This window comes from Curcuma longa, chromosome 11 (assembly GCF_044706935.1).
Source record: "Curcuma longa cultivar G26 ecotype Majalengka, Jawa Barat chromosome 11, ITB_CL_G26_1.1, whole genome shotgun sequence".
Lineage (NCBI taxonomy): Eukaryota > Viridiplantae > Streptophyta > Magnoliopsida > Zingiberales > Zingiberaceae > Curcuma > Curcuma longa.
The window spans coordinates 31,451,274-31,471,621 of NC_133871.1; the positions used below are offsets into that span (position 1 = coordinate 31,451,274).

The 20,348-nt window shown below is 37.8% G+C and overlaps 2 protein-coding genes and 1 pseudogene across 4 annotated transcripts; 1 reads left to right on the forward strand and 2 right to left on the reverse strand.

Annotated features, from left to right (window-relative positions):
- Positions 1-319: 319 nt before the first annotated feature.
- LOC141840041 (formin-like protein 1) lies at positions 320-4,505 on the reverse strand (annotated as a pseudogene).
- Positions 4,506-5,823: 1,318 nt separating this feature from the next.
- Positions 5,824-15,628, reverse strand: LOC141840178 (putative ion channel CASTOR). Of its 3 annotated transcripts, none has more exons than XM_074728085.1 (12): positions 15,145-15,628; positions 14,258-14,329; positions 13,574-14,179; positions 11,550-11,732; positions 11,324-11,383; positions 11,053-11,256; positions 9,985-10,233; positions 7,954-8,052; positions 7,185-7,379; positions 7,007-7,099; positions 6,657-6,923; positions 5,824-6,378 (listed from the first exon to the last, which is right to left on the reverse strand). In XM_074728085.1, the coding sequence occupies exons 1-12, from the start codon at positions 15,601-15,603 to the stop codon at positions 6,160-6,162; spliced, it is 2,706 nt and encodes a 901-aa protein (XP_074584186.1). In that variant the 5' UTR covers positions 15,604-15,628; the 3' UTR covers positions 5,824-6,159. The 3 variants fall into 3 exon arrangements, with proteins under 3 accessions (XP_074584186.1, XP_074584187.1, XP_074584188.1); XM_074728086.1 differs by lacking the exon at positions 7,954-8,052 and adding an exon at positions 8,105-8,203; XM_074728087.1 differs by lacking the exon at positions 11,053-11,256.
- A 302-nt stretch (positions 15,629-15,930) lies between these two features.
- LOC141837529 (uncharacterized) lies at positions 15,931-19,499 on the forward strand. The gene is made up of 3 exons (XM_074724909.1): positions 15,931-16,094; positions 18,332-19,246; positions 19,348-19,499. Exons 1-3 carry the CDS (start codon positions 15,931-15,933, stop codon positions 19,448-19,450), a joined length of 1,182 nt encoding a protein of 393 aa, XP_074581010.1. The 3' UTR covers positions 19,451-19,499.
- Positions 19,500-20,348: the final 849 nt, after the last annotated feature.

Genomic DNA, 20,348 nt, shown 5'->3' on the forward strand with positions numbered 1-20,348 from the left:
AAAACCTTGAGACGGCCCTCTACAATCTATCCCGTAAGATGCCTTAAATAAGAATAGAGTGAACAACCTGCAATCCACCCCGTGAGAAGAAATTTTTCTCCATTTAGTCAAAGTTTATGCACGCGTAGAAAGACTCAAAAACTCTTTTCAAACAGCGGAGCCAAGAGTTTTATATTTATAGAGTTCTCTCAATTGCCTAATCTAAATGGCATTGATGAATTTTGATAGGGTGCAAAAAAAATTTGATAAACAACAAGTATAAAAGGACAAACACATATAAAGAGCAATGATATAACATAAACCATGTTATAATCACTTATTTTCCTTTTGCTCTCATTTCTGTATTTGTATTACAAAGAGCAAAATAATATCTAAAAAAATCCATATTGAATCGGCATTTTACAAATCCAAACAAATATATATGAACTTCGACTAAATTCTGAGGAATGTCTGTCTCTCCGATCCTTGCAGCGCTCTGGGCAGTTAAACTGGTACAAGAACACCATCTGAACATACTTCATTATGATGACAATGAACTCTCCTCGTCTGAGCCTTCAGGTCTCAATGCATGAAACAGGGGGAATAGAGGTGGAAGAGTTGGGTTCACCGGCACCGGAAACTGCCGTGCTGAGCTGACAATTGTGCGTTCGTTGGTCATCCCAACCTCCTTGCATACCCTTTCAAGGATGGCTAGAAAATCCCTGACAACCATGAAGATCCTGAAAGGATGAGCCTCTTCCCGGGTCGAGTTTCCATGGAAGTATTCCGTTATTTCCTTTACTAGAGACAATGCCACACTCTCCTGAGCTTGCACCCGTATGATATCATCCTCTGCTTTCTTCAGAAACCGAACCATAGCCTCGTGAAATCTCTGGTTATCTCCGTTCAATTTCGACACCTCATTGATCTTTCCAATTCCTCCTGCTAGTTTTGAAACATAGCTGCCTAGTATATCTGAGTCCATGGCAGCTGCCTTCTTTACACTGCTGAGCTCACCCCCTAAAGCAGAAACAGCCTTGAGCCCAAGCTTTCTGCACTCCAGGTCATCTCGCAGAGTGTTTGGCTGTGTTTTGGCAGGCCCGTTGTTGGCGATAGAAGGCCTAGATCCTTCTGATCTGATGATCTCTTGGACAACAAAGTGTAGAAGTGTGGTCTTTCCATCTGTGCCCTTGACATCGACTAGCTTGAGCAGTGTATCAAGCTTGAAGGCATGTGCATCACCACGATTTGTACCAACGTTCATTCGGTTCCCAGTCTTTAGTACAGCATCCAGGAGCTTCAGAAACAATCTACTGTTCCTCAGTTCATCACAGGCAGCCTGTTAATTGTGGACCAAGATGAAAAGGGTAAGAATGACTAGTATTGGGTGAATTTGAACATTCCTTTATCAAAGTTCAGCTAATTTCGTGTAATTATAATATAGAAGTTAATATGACTTGAATATCTGTAAATGAATTGTTGGCATTTCCTCAAGGATATTGCCCGAGGGAAGGTAAACTGTAAAGTAGAGAAAATGAGCAAATTAAAATCGTGTTCTAAAATAAGAACTAAAAAAACAACTGCTAACTATAATTTGGAGAATACATGTAAAAGGAAGGTTATTACACTGACAATTCAGATTTCAGGTTGCCAGTTATTCTCTTAAAAAACAAACAACATAGATTTGCACAAAATGATCAATTACAGTATTCACAAAGGCTTTCCAAATTTCGACAATCTATTTGCTTCACTTTGATATGAATAACATTTCATATTCTGCCCATCAATGCCTACATTTAGAAAGTTACAGAGATCGACGTAAATAAACAAAAGTTTCTACATGCCAACTGACAACCTATTTGATAGAGAACAAAAGGTTGACTAATTAAATAAACAAAAAATGAAGAAACTGTTATCTAGGTTTAGCTGTAATTTTATATCCAGCAATAACGAAATGACTAAGAAATATAGTAATTTACCTCGAGAGTCTCAAAGGACTTCTTTAGAAAATTAACCTCTGAATCAAAGTTAGCTATATAGAGCATCGCATCAATTCTTTTAAATGCAAATGGTATATCAAGCACAGCTTTGAGAAACTTCTCTGGTGGACCAAGTTTGATTGGGGCATCATCTTTGTGTTCTTTCAATTTATGCTCTTCGTCTTTGCTAGGAGCCATCTTCAGCAAGGTCTCCAGCAGTTCAGTTCCTAAGCTATCAGCATTACCTGCTTTCAGCAATAATGATTAAAAAATATTGGAGAAGATAACAAGTCTCTGCGTATGAAATTTGTTCAAGCCTTCTTTCTGTTTGAAATCACAGTTAGCTTCTGTTTGAAATTTGGTAGTTCATAATTCTAATGCCTTTCATCCTCTTAAACACCTTAGCTTCTTCCATCTATGATGGATAGATATTTAGTTACAATTTTAGGCCATGAGAGTGTCAAATGAACAAGTACTGCATCTGAAAAAAAAAAGAACAGTTTTACATTGTCCTTACCCTTAAAGAGGATATAGTTGGATAAAGAAGTGATGTTTTAGCTAAACAATACAAAACAGTCGAGGGAGGCAAGTGGCTGAGCATTTTGACTTCTAAACCATCATTTTTTATCGAGCAATTCTGGGATAACATTGCAGATAATGATGGGAATAGGAATCAGAACACCATATACTCGGTTCTTTTTGTTCAGCTCCAGATAAATACAAGGAGTTTGAGTATTAGAATCTCACCTTCGAGAAGGGCATCACAAACTTCCTCCGTCGTCACATTCAATGCCCTCAGTAGAATTGCAATGTTCTGAGATTTCCTTGGATCGAGCACCTTGTTCTCTTGATTTGGAGGAGGAAGAACCTGCCGCCAGTTGGTCTCTCTTGGTGCAGGATTTGTTGCTTTAGAAACAAACAAAGTCTCGATCATTTCCTCGTTTACCCTGTCAAATAATCATGTAAAGAAACAATATTACTCGAAGGAAATGGGGGAAAAAATCCAATTCGTGCCTATCATGTTAATGAGTCTCACTGGAAGGAGCTGGTTTTCAACTGATCCCACACCATTGCTCGATTCGAGCTCGCCTGCACCTTATCCCAGTGCAACGGTTTCAACTTTGGGCGAGAGGTGTCCTGGTTCTTCTCCATGGCCTCCGACTCCCCTCTTGGATCTGTGGGGTAAGCCATTGCCGAGGAGATCATTACCTCAGCTGGCTTCGACTTCGCAAGGACCGGCAGATGTGTATCTTGTGGCTTCCGGACCTGACTGTCCCAGTACCCAACCGGCGGTGGTGGTGGAGGTGGCGGCGGTGCTTGTTTCTGATCATGAGAGAGGGCTTGATTTCTCGTCGGAGACAGTACATTTGGTGCTGTCATATCACGAATTTCCACCTTCGTTTCATATTTTTTCTCCACTGGGGAAGAAGGTGGTGAAAGCGATGGCGGGTTCCGTTTTGGAGGAGACGGTGTTAGAGGTCCTATAAGAGGCGGCGGCGGTGGAGCTTCGAATTCGATACTTTCGTCCACACTCCTTTCAGATCTGGACTTCAAGGATCCACCATTTGGATGATCAGGGCTTGATCCGACGCGCGACACTGAAGTTGCAGGTGACGACTGAGGAGACGAAGGCAAGTCCGATGAAGGATAAGATGGAGTGCTCATCGTCAATCCCCGGGACTCAGATTTCACCACCGTCGCTGGAAAGGTCAGCCGGGAGCTCGACATCAGCCCACCGACCGCCCTCCCGGAGCTCTCCTTCCCTGCCGAAGACATCTTCGGCGAATAGAACTCCTCATCGGACGAGCTCCCAATCGTCCCGTTCTCATACATATGGCGAAACTGACGCTGCAGAGGGGGGAGTGGCCGAAGCTCCGGCGACGCTGAATTCGCGTTGGGTGATCCGCCCACCGGATTTGCCGTCGAGCGGCCGCCATCGCGGACCGAACCGACCGGACCGGTGTCGACAAAGGTGCCAAGGTACAGAAAATCGGAGGACGCCGCGGCGGAGGGAGATGCCTTTGGAGCGCCGTCATCGGAAGCGGCGAAATCCGCGGGGAACAAACGATCCGAGACGGAGCGAGTCTCGTCCTTATCCGAGTATCCACTACCAGGGAACCGCCGCCTGTGTCGGCGTACGAAGAACGCGACCGCAACAGCGGCGAGCACGCCGAGAGCGAGGAGTGGGAGAACTACGGCGGTTGCAACGGCGCCGGAACTATGTCGAGAACGAGGCGCAGAGCGTGAGCCAGGGAAGCTGAGGGAGGAGATGTTGGCGGGGAATGTCGGCTGCGACGACCCGCCCACTCCCACTCCCACTCCCAGTGGAGGAGGCGGCGGCGGAGGGGAGGAGTCGGAGGGGAAGAAAGGGGTGGTGGAAATTGGGTAGGTCGGCAAGCCGGAAGGTGGCTCGGCCGGAGAGAGGGGAAGAAAGGGACGTGGAGCGCCCTCCGGCTGCGAGAGGCGACTGGAGCTGACATGGCCGCCGCCTTCCCCTCGACGGCGGCGATGGCATGGCGGCGGAGGGAAGAGCGGCGGAGGTGAGAAACTGAGTTTGAGCAGACGAAGAAAACAAATGCGTGGGTCGTTTCAAGTGCAATGCATGTCGTACCGTCCACTGGACAGAAGAGAGAGAGAAAGGTGCAGCAACTTTTTCCATTTTACTACCAGAAAAATATCATTTTACTTTAAAAACTAGATTTTACTATTATCGATATTTTATGCTTGCAGTTGTACTTTTCTTCAACGCCCCTCTAAACTAATATTAATTAATTAATTAATTAACTATTTTAAAAAAGGACATTTGCAGCCTATTAATTCTTTTCCCAACATATAATTAATTATATTATTATGCCAAAAGAAATATAAAGGAAACTTCCAAATACCATTATATATATACATGTGTGTGCCAAATGGACCTCACCTCATAATGCAGTAAACACCACAGGACTCTTCCATGTGCTGCTCATCCAAATCATTGAAGCTCACACTTTAACAACCGAATTCGTTTTTAATTTCTGTAAAAAAGGCAGATGATTGTTTGATCTTATTCGAAATGTGCATGAAAGAGCTCAAATATAAATGTCCAAGAGGTTAATTTTTGAATGTGTATAAAATTATTTATCTAGTGCATGCTCTGCCAGGTTTGAATCATTAAGTGTGGTGGTTAACGTTTTGGAGTGGAGTGTTTTGGTTGGTGGGCAATGGCTATCACCAGCCACGAGCCAAGCAATAATGGAAGTTTTGAGGACGTTTATAAATAATATATAATAAATGGAAACTTTATTCAGAGTTTTTTGCCTATATAATATAATTGTATGTCTCCATTAATGAGTTCGGTTTATTTTTTTCATTTTTATTTATTGAAGATCCAAGAAACTAAAACATCCATCTCTCCATGAAATGCTTGTCCAATGAGTAGAATGAAATCATTAAACTATGCTGATTACTTAAATAATGGGATAAAACTTAGCAAATATATCATGCACTAAAGTTGATCTAACTTTACTTTCCTGCCAATTGGTTTTTTTTCTCTTTTTGTTACTTTATAGGATTTGATTTCTTCGTAGCAAGGAGGATATTATTCTTAACCCACCACTCATGTTGCTGGAATCTGATGAGTTCAGGGAATCTAAGATAAAAATTTTATCTTAGATTGAAAGAAGTGGGACAACCATAAGCAAGAAAATCATAGAGACAATTTTTATATTTAAAATCTACTTAAAATTCTTGCTATGTTTTTCATTAACTGTTAAGATTCACATTGAGCGTATTAATTACACTAGTATCTGGATTGAAATGCTAATTATACATGTCGGGAGAATATAAGTGAACACGAGTTATTAAAATATAACCATAATTTTCTTTGATCTCAATATACATATATACATAATAGAATCCATTTTAGTCAAATATACAAAAATGAATAGGTTCACAAAGACAGGGTCAGTTCACAAAATTTAAGAACTCATAATCACCAACTTTGGCTGGGAAAACAAATATCTTCGATCTGAACTCATAAGCACTAATTTGTCATTCTGAACAACTTCACTTCTTCACTTGTATTTAATTTCACTGTGGATGGCACACCTTTGTTTCAAGTGCCTCCATTCTCAATCCTGCTTTGAGTTATCATGGTTCTAACTGACTTCTTATTTTTCTCCTTTTGAGAACGATTTGATGCACTGAAAGCGAAATAATCTCATTCTTTCTCAGCTACGACAACAAAGACATCTTTATCTGACCATGTCCGTGGCATGTCTTTATCTGGCGGATTGATGATCGCTCTCTCTGCATCTGCAAGGCGGTAACCGATTACAATCTCTTTCCTCTGTCGAGCTCGAAGAATAATTTCATAGAAGTTCATTTCTTCATCTTCACAAACATAAAGATCAGCTGAACGTATTTGCATTTCATTTCCCTGCCATATAAAATAGATAATAGAATTAATCATAGCTGCAAACAATTCAGTTCAAGAATTGCAATTAGATGAGAATCAAGAGTATATTAAGCTAATTTATAGTCATGTAGCCAATCCAAATAGTTGAGACAAATATGATTTTATGATGAACAGTGATGATGATGGAATATTAAGCAAATTTCAAAAAAATAAAAATAAAAAACACTACATATTTGAACAGTACTAGAGATTATAAATACCAAGAGATATATATATATATCTTTCATCTATTAACTTACCTCTTCAGCAAAAAGTTCTTCTAGCACATTGTTTATTTGCCGGTCTTCAGCAACCATTGCTAATGCCATGCTCACCAGTTCATTTGACAAAACATAATCACTTATCTTGGACATGGACAACAAATTTTTGGTCCTGGGATCAAGAATCTCACTAATTATGACAGATTTATTCGAGGCCTGCTGCATATCTCCAATCCATGTACCATGGGAAAAGCTTCCTCCTGAAACGTATGAAACTAGATCTTCACTATAGGGAAGCCTTTTTGCCTACATTGCAAATAGAATAAGAGAGTAGTTACTACTTTTTGAATAATCATTATCAAGATCAAGATGGAATATCAATCCACAACCTGAATATCCCTGATTAGCAGCAATGTAGCAAGGGATCTTGAATCAGCTTGAATTGCTGAGTCTTCCACAGATTCATCAGCCAATATCAAGATCTGTGAAGTATTATTATGAATGGTCCCTTTAACAAGCATTAGAGGGGGGAAACCCTACACATTTAAGATTGAATTTTCAACTCACAGAATCAAATGATTCTAGTGGAAGGCTCTCTAAGTGACGACGGATGACAGCATTTCCTTCACGGTTGACCAAAGATATGTTCTCCAACCGGCTGAAATCCAAACCACCATCTGTAAGTTTTCTCTCTCTCTCATTCTCAGGAACGTCATTGAACATCCATAATTCAGATCCTGGCGCTAGAAAAGCATCCAACACCTGAAGGAATTTTCAGCAAGACTAAATTAAGACTCGTATAAGGAAAGACCAAAGACAAGCAGCACCAACTCTACCAAGACTTTATCAGAATAAGCAATTTTAAAACTGAAAATAAATTACAAAATGTTAGAAAGTCGACATAGATATCTACCAAGAAAGCTAATAAGTTCACTTCAGCTTAATAAATAGATGTCACAGTTCAGACTTCACCGAATTGAGTACTATGATAATATGGAAGGAAATCCCAAGACATACAACTAGGGGGAATCAACCAAATGGTTGCAATTTCGTCTCAACCATATTCAGACTGTTTTCAAACAATCATAAAATCTACACTTTAGATTAAATGTTCAACTTATCTAAGTGCATCTGTGTGTTGGAGACAGAACAGTGGAAAAATGTACTTATATAGATAATAAAAGGAGACTCTAATTTCCTCATAATTAACGTAGTAGTATCCTTTAAATCTTCCATTTGAAAATACATATTCTCAAATAAACTACCTTAAGTACATACTACCACATTCTTATCCACATAATGGTGGGAATATCAATTCTGATTCCTTGTAATTTACCATAATCATATCTTCCATATCACGCCGCCAACCACAAAATAGTATTCTTTCTGGAGATTTTGGAACAGTAAAGTCTTTCGGTAGATATCCTCTTCCAACCTGCATAGGTGATAGAAAAGAGAAAATTAGGGGCTTCGAAGAATGAACTTACCACTATCATATCATCTATATCCCGTCGCCATCCACATAGTAGAATCTTCTGTGGCTTTCTTGTAGGCCGGACAATGTCTATGTACACTGCCTCTTTGACCTGAAAATTAATTACTCTTATGAGAGTTTCAAGTAGGTGCCTTCAAGGCGGTTACATGTTCTGCTGGACTAATTTGAGACATGGAATGCCGGCTCACCCTTAACAAGGCAAGATATATTCATTCATTACTGAGTTAATTTAAACATATATCCCATTCTGTAGCTTTTTGTAATACTTCCCTTAGTACTAAGATTTCTATGCTGCAGTTATTTAAATTCTAAAGCTAGATGGTTCTAATGAAGAAAAATGCATCAGAGCTAATTGAGTTCATGAGATTATAGGAGGTACAGCTTATATGAATGTTTAACCAACAACTTATCTGAGATGAATCATTCATACATCATACTAGAATTTCAGAGTAGTGGACCTCAACAATGTAAGATAACTGGATGAAAATAGGAAAAAAAATATTTGTATTAATTGCAATCCTTGTCCATTTTAGACTAATTAATCCAAAAATGCTCTTCAGACTAAAACTTCTGCAATAGTAGTACTTGATGAGATTCAAAATAGAAGGCTAATGAACATTCAATAAGAAGGTAAGTTTTTACAATTGAACTATGTGTAGAAGTGTTGAGATTGTAGAGACATGAAACAAGTTTCACTAATGAAGGTCTTCCAACAAGAGTTAAAGCTTCCTAAAGGAGGTGCATCAATTAAGCAAATATGAATTCTAATAAATGATCAGATCATACAAAACAAATTGGGATCTCAGCAGCTAACTGAATTGAAGAAAAGGATTACAGTTGCATGAAAACTTCAAAGAAACTTCATATTTTAAGCATGATCTATTATTCATGCAACATCAAACTTGTGACCACTTCTTAAAGCACTTTATTTTCTTGTATACCTGTGGAAATTTCAAGATCTACAGATTTTGGTTAGTTTTCAAAGCTCCACCCAAGGCAGGTGTCAATATTAGTTTTTACACATTCTAAGCAAGCTTTACATTTACAGGTGCATCCTTTCACAATCTAGTACTCAGTAATAAACATGCATAAATTAAAAATACCACCTCTCAGAACAGCTTACCGATTATATTGATTTGTATTTTATTTTTATTTTTTTTTACAGATGGTAGAATCTTTGAAAAACACCAAGGACACATCCTGGTGTGATATACTATAAGAGCTATCACCAACTAGTTTTTTTCTTTTTCCTTTTTTTTTGATAATGACATTAAAAAAATATCTTGGAAAAACAACGTAGATCCTCAAAAACATTCATTTAAAACCTGGTGTGCTATTTTTCAAGAGCCAAGCCCCTTAAAAGGAATATCATTCTACCATAATACTTGAATCTGAGTAAAAGCATGATGGAAAGTACAAATGACTAAAATGAATATGACACAAACACTTATGCAGCTTCCCTTTTCCTATTTTAACTCATTGGTTCATTGAAATCTGTGTTTACCAAGATTTTCAGTTTGGCGGAAAAACATGTTCTTTTTTATGTAAGTACCATACCTCCAAAATTAATATATCACAGAAATAATAAGATAAACTATCGAATAATGAATTGGGAAAAAGTTCTGACTAACACCAAAAGAACTAAATCAAACCCAACAGCTTGAAGAGCATCACCTTAAAAAGCAATGAAGAATGAAGATAAAAAGTATAAAGATAAATAAGTAAGAATAAGATAAATTTCCTCAGAGTAGAAACAAGTTCCAGAGTGTTACATGATCTCACATCCAAAAACTCTTAACACTAATTAAAGAAATTATTGCTGCATTAGAAAAAAAATAAAAGAAATAAAAGAACATGAGAGAGGGAATTCACCATAGGCAATTTTGCTGGGGAATAGGTGTCATCGTCCTCTGCAATTACAAGGACTTCATCCCCCTCCTGCAGAATATATGAATCATCAGGGTTCAATATGATCTTCCCACCACACGATGCCATTTTTATTCCACACGGAATGGCATCTGGAAAGCTGATAAGTACATCCTCAAAGTGCATTCCATCCAACTGGGGCCATCTTTTGATGTAAAATTCACAATTTTCAAAACCAAGAATGTCTTCCCAGATCTAGAAAAATCCAGTAAACCCAAATCATTAATCAAATTACTAAAACATTATAGCTGTCTCATCAAAAATAGAAGTTCTCAATAAACTACATCTTGAAATTCGCTTAACAAATCAACAAAAAGGTCACCAGTTCCCACTTTAGCGACACAATATGCAGAGGTAACTATTTTGTTAATTTATATAGAATGTATAGAATGTAGGGTATCTATCAAGGTTAAATGGTCTCCCAAAGATGCCAAAATGGTATGGCAAATTGCCATACTTACAGAAGTGCCACAGTATTAAAGAAAGGGTGAAGAGTGGGTGGGGGTGGGGTGGGGGCAGACATGCAGCACAAACCAATAACAGTGGACCATCCACAATAGGTTTAGCAACTAAAGTGCAGTAGCCTCTGTTGCATCTGAGATGCATGAATCAGAAAAGAAACTTAGCTATAGATAATTATGACTCCATATACCCAATGTCTTGGCATTGATAACTTGGTTAGGCCTTTATTTGGATTATGTGACTACATATATCCCAGTTTCATATTGTAAGACAGTTCATAACTAAATCCATGTTCACAGTTCTAATGCAACAGCAGGAACAAATCCGGATTAAAAATTTGGATTTTTTTATTTTGGGGATTGAAAATCATTATGGAAAAAATATTTTCGAAATGATTAAATTGTTAATTTCTTAAACTATAAAAAGGGATATCTACTTCAGTGGGCTTGATGCTAAAGATACACATGGAAAATTTCTCCAAAAGCAAATAACCTGGATAATGTAGAAAACTTCACAAAGAAAACAGATAGAACAGCATGATGCACAACAAACCTGAGCAAGGCCAGGTTGTCGAGCACATTGTATCATTAAGCGGCCAATTACATCATGGGCAACAACAGTTTCAACGAGTTCTCCACCAACAAGTTTTACAAGAACTTCATTATCTAGGTCACTGAGTTCAACCACTATATGTCCTTGCAAACCTTCTTTGACTCCAGTTAAACTCAATACCGTCCTTAATGCTCGTGCATCACTCTGTAGGATTACCTAGGTCATTTTGTTTGTCTGGGTTTGATAACCTCAAAATTGGTAAAAGGATTACCTGGTCAGCATTTCCATCTTCTGCCAGGACAACAATGGCACGAGCCTTAGAGACAGAAACCTGTTAGTAGGAAGGGAAATGACAAAGCTAGTAAGTTTACATAGGAATGATGGAAATAATCAATACCATGGTGACAAAGCATTATAAAGATATTTGTATATCAAGAATCTAGAGTAGGGAAATTTGTATAGTAAAAGAGAGAAGTAATCTGAGAACTTAAGTTGACCTTCTTCAAGTCAGCAAGAATAAGAGGGCTTCCACTTCTGCAAATGACGGATGTCCCCTTAAAATCAAATTCCATTTTTGCAATATCCAATTCCATTTCCTCCTTGTCCCGTTCAGCCATAACAACTACAGTGCCACCACCCAAACTCTCATTGGCTATAGCCAGTTGATTAAGTAGGGAACCCTGCATCAATCAGTAAATCATTTGACTATGAAGAGAAGAATAAAATGTGAATATGCTAAAATAATATTGCAAGTTCACAGTGCTTGAATTTCCTGCTCAATGCAACAAAAATAAGATGGTGCAACAACCGCGGCCTCTTAAGTTTTAAAACTCCCTATTTAGGTATAGACAGTGGGAAATGATTCTTAGAAGGTAATTTTCAATTTGCTACAACAATCATCCAGAATAAGTAGAACAGTTTAACCAAATTGTGAAGTTGCCCATGAGATATTTTGGCAGAATAAGAGTTTTACATGAGGGCAATCCAAAACTACTTCTCAAGAGGAAAGAAAATAAAACAGTAATATGAAAACAAAAACCCAAACATGGTATGATGTTATTTTCACTCAGTGAAAGCCCAAGGAAGTCCAATCCAACCCAAAATTTCAAGGAAGATAGGTAGTTTCCATTGATACTTAAGCATATTCAAGAGGGCCTCACTTAACCACATGTTATCAAATGAGGAGGTTTATCTTTCATTATTTTCTCAACCTCCTTAATATCAATATTGCTTAGGTGAGGAGCTACATCTTATATCACATGAAATAACAAGAAAGCCTAATCCAGTCCAAGATGAAAAAGCTATTAGGTGAAGGTCCCTTTGAATCATTAAGCATGGAGGGCCTCCAATCAATCAAAGGGGACAAAAGGAAGGTGAGTATCTTTATCAGTATTTTATGTTTACGTGTGTTGGAGTGTATCGAACTTATTCCATTCCAAAGTATTGTCACATAGCAGGAGCAACCCCTTAATAACTAATCCGAGTGGGACTATGATCACAAAGCATCCTAACTTCAACACTTCTTCTCATCATGAATCAAAGGTAAGAAATTAAGATCCCCCACTTTGATACCATGTTTGCTGTGTTGGAGCGAGGTGGAGTAGTATTTCACACCAAAATGACTAGTCACATGGAAAGGGGATACCCTTTTAATATACAGACAGGCACTGTAAATCTTGCACATTTCATATGGGACTGTGTGGGATCATAGGCATGGAGAATTATAGATTCAACACAATATATATATATATACAAACAAACTGAAAGTTTCTTAATAAATAAGGAAACAATTAGTTACCCATTTGAAATTCATCTAGACATGCTTTTGCACATGCATGAGGGTATTAAAGGAATAAAACTTGACTAAATTCATGTCAGTCTCCTTTAATGCATGTCATGAGTGTTGGAGTCACATTAAATCTTGTTCCTAGGTACATAGTTATCTTCCCTTTTCTTCTTCTTCTTCTTCTTCCCTTCTTCTTCTTCTTCATCTCCTCTCCCGCCCTCCATCTCCAATTCACCATTGGTTCATGCACTACAGCACAGTTTAATCTATATTGTTTTGGTCGACCATTGAAACTTTGACTCAGAAAGAGATTTTAAATCTGGGTAACCATTGCCCATGTTAGCATTCTCACTTTCAATTCTATACTAGCCAAGTTCATTCATGCATATACTTCTATATGGTCAAGCATTTGCTTGAATAAGATCTTACTTGTAGATGATCATAGCAAAGTCTACATAGTTTCAAGATGTCCAAAATAACACAACTTTTTTGTGTATTACAACTGAGTTAGAAGATGAAGATAAAGACAGATAAATATTGTTAAGTGATGGGAAAAGATCAATATGTGTTAGTGTTAAAGACTACATGCTGAGAAAATTGTTAGATGTCTTCAAACTAAACCAAATAATTTTGAAGTTCACATAACAGATTATTGACAATTAAAAACTCCCATGCTGATTATCAAGTAAATAAATTGTATCTAAAATGCAAAAAATATAACGAGATGCGGTTTACCAACTTGTCGCTCCAACCAAGTATAAGGGTGTGACTGTCCTCGATCACTTCACTCCTGCCTTTCCTCAAAGAATCAAATTTCTCTGAGATAGCATCAGAGACAAGCCCAAGCATCATAGCAAATATAAGCATTCCACCAAAACTTATAGAAAGTGAAACTAACTTGGGACCAAAGCCAATAGAATTAGCATGATTGCCTGAATCAGCTATATAAGTCCAAGATAACCACAGGCAATCTGCCAAGGTATCTTCTGTCACACCATATAGAGCCAGACCACCAAGGCCTATCAACAAAAAAGTTGCAAGCAATAGAACCAATGGCTTGGCGTAGGGGTGGACTGATAGAAATACATCAACTCGATATGCTAACTGCTTCTTGAGAGAAACTGCTTCAGAATTCATTGTTCCCCTTAACCATGAAAGATAATCTATGTATTTAAAAGCAATGAGAGGTACAGAGATGATAGCAAGTGAAGCGAAAATAGCTGAAGTTTTGAGTCTTTTGTTTGGTTTCTCATCACTCTGTACTGGGATAGTATTTCTTAAAGCCAGCGGAGAATACACACCACACGATTGAATTTTAGAATCAAGAATTGATAGCTCCTCCTGAAACAGAAACTAGGTTAATTATAACTACAATAATTAAGAACCAAACAACATTGTCAACATTTCTACTTTACTAACCTGTAAATGCAAAATCTCGTTCTGTAACATAAAGTTCTTGTGAAGAAGTGAACTTAGGCATGTCAGAGCTACCTACAATGCCAATGTGATGTAAAATATTAAGACAGCAATTAAAAATACCACATTAAATAAGTTTTTGCACTTGTAACTTTTATGCTAATTAAAAGGCATTGTAACTAAAGCCAACTTGCTTTTGGGAAGTTGAAATAATGGTTTAATATGCTGATTCCGTTTGACGTAACCAAATCAACTATGTAGTTTCATACAGATAAGGCAGATAACTTTAAGGTAGGCAATTAGTAGGATCCTTGACGACCAAAATCCCGCACCTCCCAAGCTCCAACTGCTCCCAACTAAAGAATGAAAGAATAGTAAGAGCTGAGATTGCATAGGAACATGAGGAGGAAATTCAATGACAGTCATTAGCAGTTTTATTTCGGAGCAGCATTAAAGCTGATTTTATTTATGGCTGATTAACAGAGTGTTAGTAAAGCTTGAGTATAATGCATGTACACAATCCCAATAGTTGAAAATCACATCTTGGTGTATTAACTGAGTGTTAGTTCTCCTCCTTTTGATGCTGAAAAGAAAATGGGGTGAAAAAAAAAGTTCTCCGGCATGTAATGAAAAGAAGCGTTTTTCTTTTGTATTGAATCGGAACACCAACACGTTCTACATGTTGTTCAGCCATTAAGTTTTCCTAATTGGAAGCGAGAAGTCAAGGAGATGACGCGGCAGGTAAAGTGGTACATATTGCCTTCCAAATATCCCAGTTATATGTTGAATTAAAATAGTCATAAGTAACTTCGGAATTCCAAATTTCCAAGTAAACAATTCAGGTAACAACAAAAATGGAAAGATGATAATTCCCATATCAGTCAACTAACCGCAACGAAAACCACCAAAGACCACCGATTCCTGATCCGAGATCTGGAGGAAACCGTTCTGCTGGAACTATCTGTAGATGGTCTCAAACGAGGGGTAGCTTCTCTCCCCACTGATCTTGCACTCTCGCTGGTCTGCGGAGAATCAAAGCTCACCTTCCGCCGTATCCCAGCGTACCTGGGGTCCCCTCGCGCGACAAAGGTTGGAGGCGGCGACGGAGACCGCGACGAAGGGGCGGAGGAGGATGAGGGGAAGCTTTTCGTGGCGATCGGAGGCCGAGATTGACCGAGGTACGGCTTAGGGTTCCTGCGTGTGGAGGGAAAGAGCGGGGGGCGCCTAGAATTGAGGGCTTTCGAGGAGGACGAGGAGAACGACGGTGCAGTTAGGAGAGAGGGGGCGGTGGAGGGGAAGAACCAGTCGCGGTTTGACGGCGGAAGAGCCGCCTCGCCGTCGAAGGACATTTTGGGAACGAAGGAAATTATCGGAGGCGCATTGTGGGCGTTCAAACTTTAAATTGCCTATTTTCGTGGGCTTTATGGCTTAAATAGAAGATCGAATAAAGAATATTCGAACGCTTAGTGCTCGTAAAATGGGTTTATTTTATAAATAAGTCTACACCGTTTATTAATTGTTCGAAGCTAATTCAATATTATAAATAATATTATAATCAAATACCCAAATTTTAATATATCGAAATTAAATACAGAAGGTTTCCTAGAAATACAAAGGCGCCAATTGCCCTGCTTAACATAATAACACAGCTAAAAGGCGCGGGAAAGACAGAGACAATGGAAGGAGAGCAGGAATGGGGCGGCGGCGGCGCTGAATCCGTGCTTAGTCTCGGACCGGGCTCCTCCATCTCCATCCGTTACCATCCCCTTTTCGGAGTCCATGACGATCTCCTTCTCCTCGAGGCCGATGAAGCGCTCATCCCAGATATCCTCGACAACAGGTAATTTTTCTTTTCTCGCCCGACATTATTGCGCTTGTTCGATCAAAATGACCTTCCATGTGTGGTTCCTGTTTTCAAACGCCATATTGTTTGTTCTTATTGACTTTTTTTTTTAGTTTTTGGTTTTCTGTCATTCCAAGATTAAACCCTAGTTTACCCTTAAAGTACGGTGTTTTCGAATTTGTTGAACTGGTGTGCTTTCCATTTCACCTTGAGCGCTGAAATAAGAAGTCAGGTTTCATTTTTCTCTTAAAAGATTATTGATTTATGGACTGTTAGAGGAACTTTCTGAAAGCAAATGGCAAAAACCCATTGCAGTTCCTTCTATGCAACTATTGTTTAGAAATAAGCTAGTTGCAATCTAGGTTCGGTTTGAGAAAGGGAATTAACAAGAATCCACTTTAATCACTGAGAGACCCGATCCATCGTATCTGAAAATCCAGCAGGTCTTCTATAGTTTGCTTCATATCTGCTCGATTTGAGAACGAGAATTAAAAAGAATCCAATCTAATCACTGAAAGGCCTGATCCATTGTGTCTAAAAATCCAGCGGGTTATCTATAGTTTGTTTCATATCCAATTTCATTAACTACCATAAGGTCCACCATTCCAACAAATGGCATCTGGTACAAGTTTAACTTCAATTACTGAACCTAATGTTGGTATTACAAACCCCATCCTTTGTTGGTTGGTATATTTTTGACACAGATTTGAAAACATGAGCTCCTGCATGTTGTTAAAGTTGATTCTCTAATTACTTATCCAAAAAGCTTGAGCTGTTAGAAAAGAAATGGATGTGTATATTTATATTCTTAGTATTGGTTTAACAACTTATCCAGTTATTCCAAGCATAATACTTGATTCGGTTATATATTATTCAATTTTATTCATGCAAACAGTTTAGCTAGTATGCACTTTGTAAGGGCTGATAATCTCCCAAAACAAGGTTGAATTATAAGCTGATCATAAATAAGCCTACATGATGACAAGATTTTAAAGTTAACTCCAAATTGCTTGTATTCCAGGCATTGGATTAGAAAGTTACATGATGACAAAATTTTAAAGTTAACTCCAAATTGCTTGTATTCCAGGCATTGGATTAGAAAGTTTAAGTGAGCACTGACATAAACATTGGGAAGTAATGATGTTGTAAATTAATTTGTTCATGTGTGTTCATAAGCTAAATTATATTGTCTGGAAAGTGTAAATGGTTAACTATAGCAACTAATAGTTCATGCACAATACTTAGGCTGATAGGGTAAAAAGGGCACCAACACCACTTCCCTTGTATGCGTGTTGCCATAATGTCTGAAGTGCAATGCCTAGTGTGTTAGAATAATTAGTATTATTCATCTATTAAAGTGGTGTCATACATTCAATGTTTGGAATTTGAAGAGATGATAACATTAGTCATGAATAAAGCTATAAAGTCTTGGAAAATATGACAAGTCATATTATATGAAAAAATAGACTTACGGTCTTCTAAATGTCTGATCCTTTTGGGGTGCCAAGATATGCTCTCTTGATGGTAAAAAGCATTAAAGTTTGTAGTATATGGAGGCTCCCTAGCCTAATCTGTATAAATGGTATGGTTCTCCATTAAGTTCATGGCATAAATTTCCATTAGACATAGGCTAGAAGACTCCACTAATTGAGTTTGAGTGATGTCTCGACTTAGTGTCTTCACAACTTGTTCTTTCACAACCATGGCTGGAAGTATCTTTTATTTCCACTGCTTAGTAGAGTTATGCTCTTGGAAGCCTTCTATTTCATGGTTCTTATGTGCATGACTATATGAGTTTAGGTTTTCCATGTTTTCATGTTACATATATTTTTGATATTTTGTTTACATAGTGAGCTTTAAGGAAATAGATGGTCATAAAACTTATAGCTAGAGCAGATGGCCTACCTTTAATTTAGGAACTCCCAACTTAGTTTAAGATCTTAAGCAGATACATAAAGTGAATATTTTTTGCTTGTATCCTAAGTAACACGACAATCACTAGTTCTTGTAGGATCTCATGTGATTTCAGTATAAAGTTTTTGTGTAAACTCTCTGTATTATTGATTTGAATTCCATCTTCAATTCTTGTTTATTAGCACCTAATAAAATCGTATATACTATTCTGCCACTCTCAAGTTTAGTTCATTTTTCCCCTCATTCTATATTTCCTTTCATTTCTGCTTCTTTCATTGGCTTTTGGATATGCCTTTTGCATCTTTATTTTGTGTGATTAGAGTTTCTATCCGAGGACACAAGGATGAGGATGCTGTGCTTTGCACTCCTTCAGCAACTTACGTCATGAAATTCGTAGGCACATCCAATTCTGTGTATTTAATACCCCCTGGGAAGCCTAATCATAAAGGTACTTTCAGTGACAATGAACCTAATACTTCAGCAGTCCAAGAAGCTGTGTCATCTGTGTTGAAAGTGGCACCAAACATCATGGAGTTGGTTCTAGTTGCCCCACGACTAGACAAACTGAAAGTCCTCCTTAATGAGAAGCATTACACACTTAACGAGGATTTGGAAGTTGAATCCCTGTCTAACCATGGTCTATATAAATGGCAAGACCTGCTCGAGCAGATTCAGGCTAGTGAACAAGAGCTGAGGGATGGATTGAAGGCCTTCTCAGCTGTAGAGATAGATGGATTCTGGAGGATCATTGATGAGAAGACCATGGAAGAAATGCTATACATGCTCTTAAACAACTCGATCTTGCATGAGTGGCAGCTAAATGCACTCAAGGAAGATGAGGTAATCTCAGTCATGGAAGCTGACGGATATCCTAGCAGAATTACCCGGCACTGCCTTGACACATTTGGATCTATGGCAGAAAGCAGCTCAGCCGGCAAACTATGGAGCTTAGATGAGAAAAAGGTCTGTGTGTGTTTTGCCTTGAGAACTCTGAGAGAAGGAATGATGAAGTTGGAAATTTTCTTACACAAATGGAAGCATAGTATTCCTCCCGGGATGTGCGCTGACTTGAAGATGCTCGAGGGTGAAGTGCTGTTCGAAAAGCTCGGCGGCATCGAAACATGGATCCGTGCTTTTAGAGTCTCAGCTCTTCCATCATCCCCTGCTGAACGCTTTGCATCTCTCTTCAAGGAGCGGCCAAAATGGGAATGGAAAGATTTGGAGCCATACATCAGGTTCCATAATTTAAATTTGTTGCTATCGTATCATGTTCCATAAGTTTCCCTTTCGTGAGATCTTCATCTCAATGAAGAAATTGTGTTGTCTGATCTTACAGGGACTTGAGGGTGCCAGGTCTTTCTTCAGAAGGCTTGCTGATCAAGTACACAAGAAGAACGCAGCCAAGTGCGGATGTCGAACCCATTTTTACTGCAAAGTAATTATTCAAGGCTTTGGTATTAAACTTTCTTCTTCTTCTTCCTACTGTTATTAACATCTTTATGGCATCAGTATGTTGTTAGGGATCAGAATTTGCATTATTCGTGTTAATCATGTTAGTTAGAAGTGGATTTTATCATTCGCATCAACACAAACTTAGTTATATATTTTCATAAGTTTGTGTGATTGAAAACAATTTTTTTAAAAAAAATGAAGAAAATATTGTATAAAAGTAATTAATTTTAAATTAAGTTGTAATTCCTGATAGTGATAGGAAAACGTTGAAAAATTTTCTTAAATATATTTTTTATTTTGAGTTAGCAATATTATTGTGTTAAATCTCATAAATATACCAAAATTTAAAGCAAAACTATTAGTTTAGTACTTAAGCACTAATTAGTTTAGAATTTAAAATAGTGGTTTATTTTAAAAAATCGAAGAGGTTTAGCAATCGGATAAAATAAATGAAATGAAAAGATAAAATAAAATCAATATCGATAAACGCATACAAGAACATGTTTAATCTACGTTAATAGATGAAATCTATGAAAAGAATGTCATCGCTGTCAGCGTACTTTTAGGTCTTTTTTTAGAATGAAATAAAAAACTAAATCACTAGTAAAAAATGACTACAAGGGCTTAAAAAAGGAATTGTGGAGAAATTCTTTTTTTTTTTTTTCGCTTTGATGTTTTTGCTAATAAAACGAAAATTATGGGAATTCTTTTGGGTTTTCCAAACCTGTTGTAATTAAAAAAAAACAAAATCCTACGAATTTTGTACTTTGGTATAAATCAAAATAGTATGTGTTATTTAAACATTTTATAAAGTTAATTATTAAATTGACAATATTATTATATTTAAACTCAATGGGAACTCAAATTCGCATGAAGAGACATTAC

Coding starts and splice junctions, on each gene's coding strand:
- LOC141837529 (XM_074724909.1), top strand. CDS start 15,931: ATGGAAGGAGAGCAGGAATGGGGCGGCGGCGGCGCTGAATCCGTGCTT. Junction 16,095..18,331: donor CCAGATATCCTCGACAACAG/GTAATTTTTCTT, acceptor TTGTGTGATTAG/AGTTTCTATCCGAGGACACA. Junction 19,247..19,347: donor GATTTGGAGCCATACATCAG/GTTCCATAATTT, acceptor CTGATCTTACAG/GGACTTGAGGGTGCCAGGTC.
- LOC141840178 (XM_074728085.1), bottom strand. CDS start 15,603: ATGTCCTTCGACGGCGAGGCGGCTCTTCCGCCGTCAAACCGCGACTGG. Junction 14,330..15,144: donor CTTTGGTGGTTTTCGTTGCG/GTTAGTTGACTG, acceptor TTGGCATTGTAG/GTAGCTCTGACATGCCTAAG. Junction 8,053..9,984: donor CCCCAGCAAAATTGCCTATG/GTGAATTCCCTC, acceptor TCACCTATGCAG/GTTGGAAGAGGATATCTACC.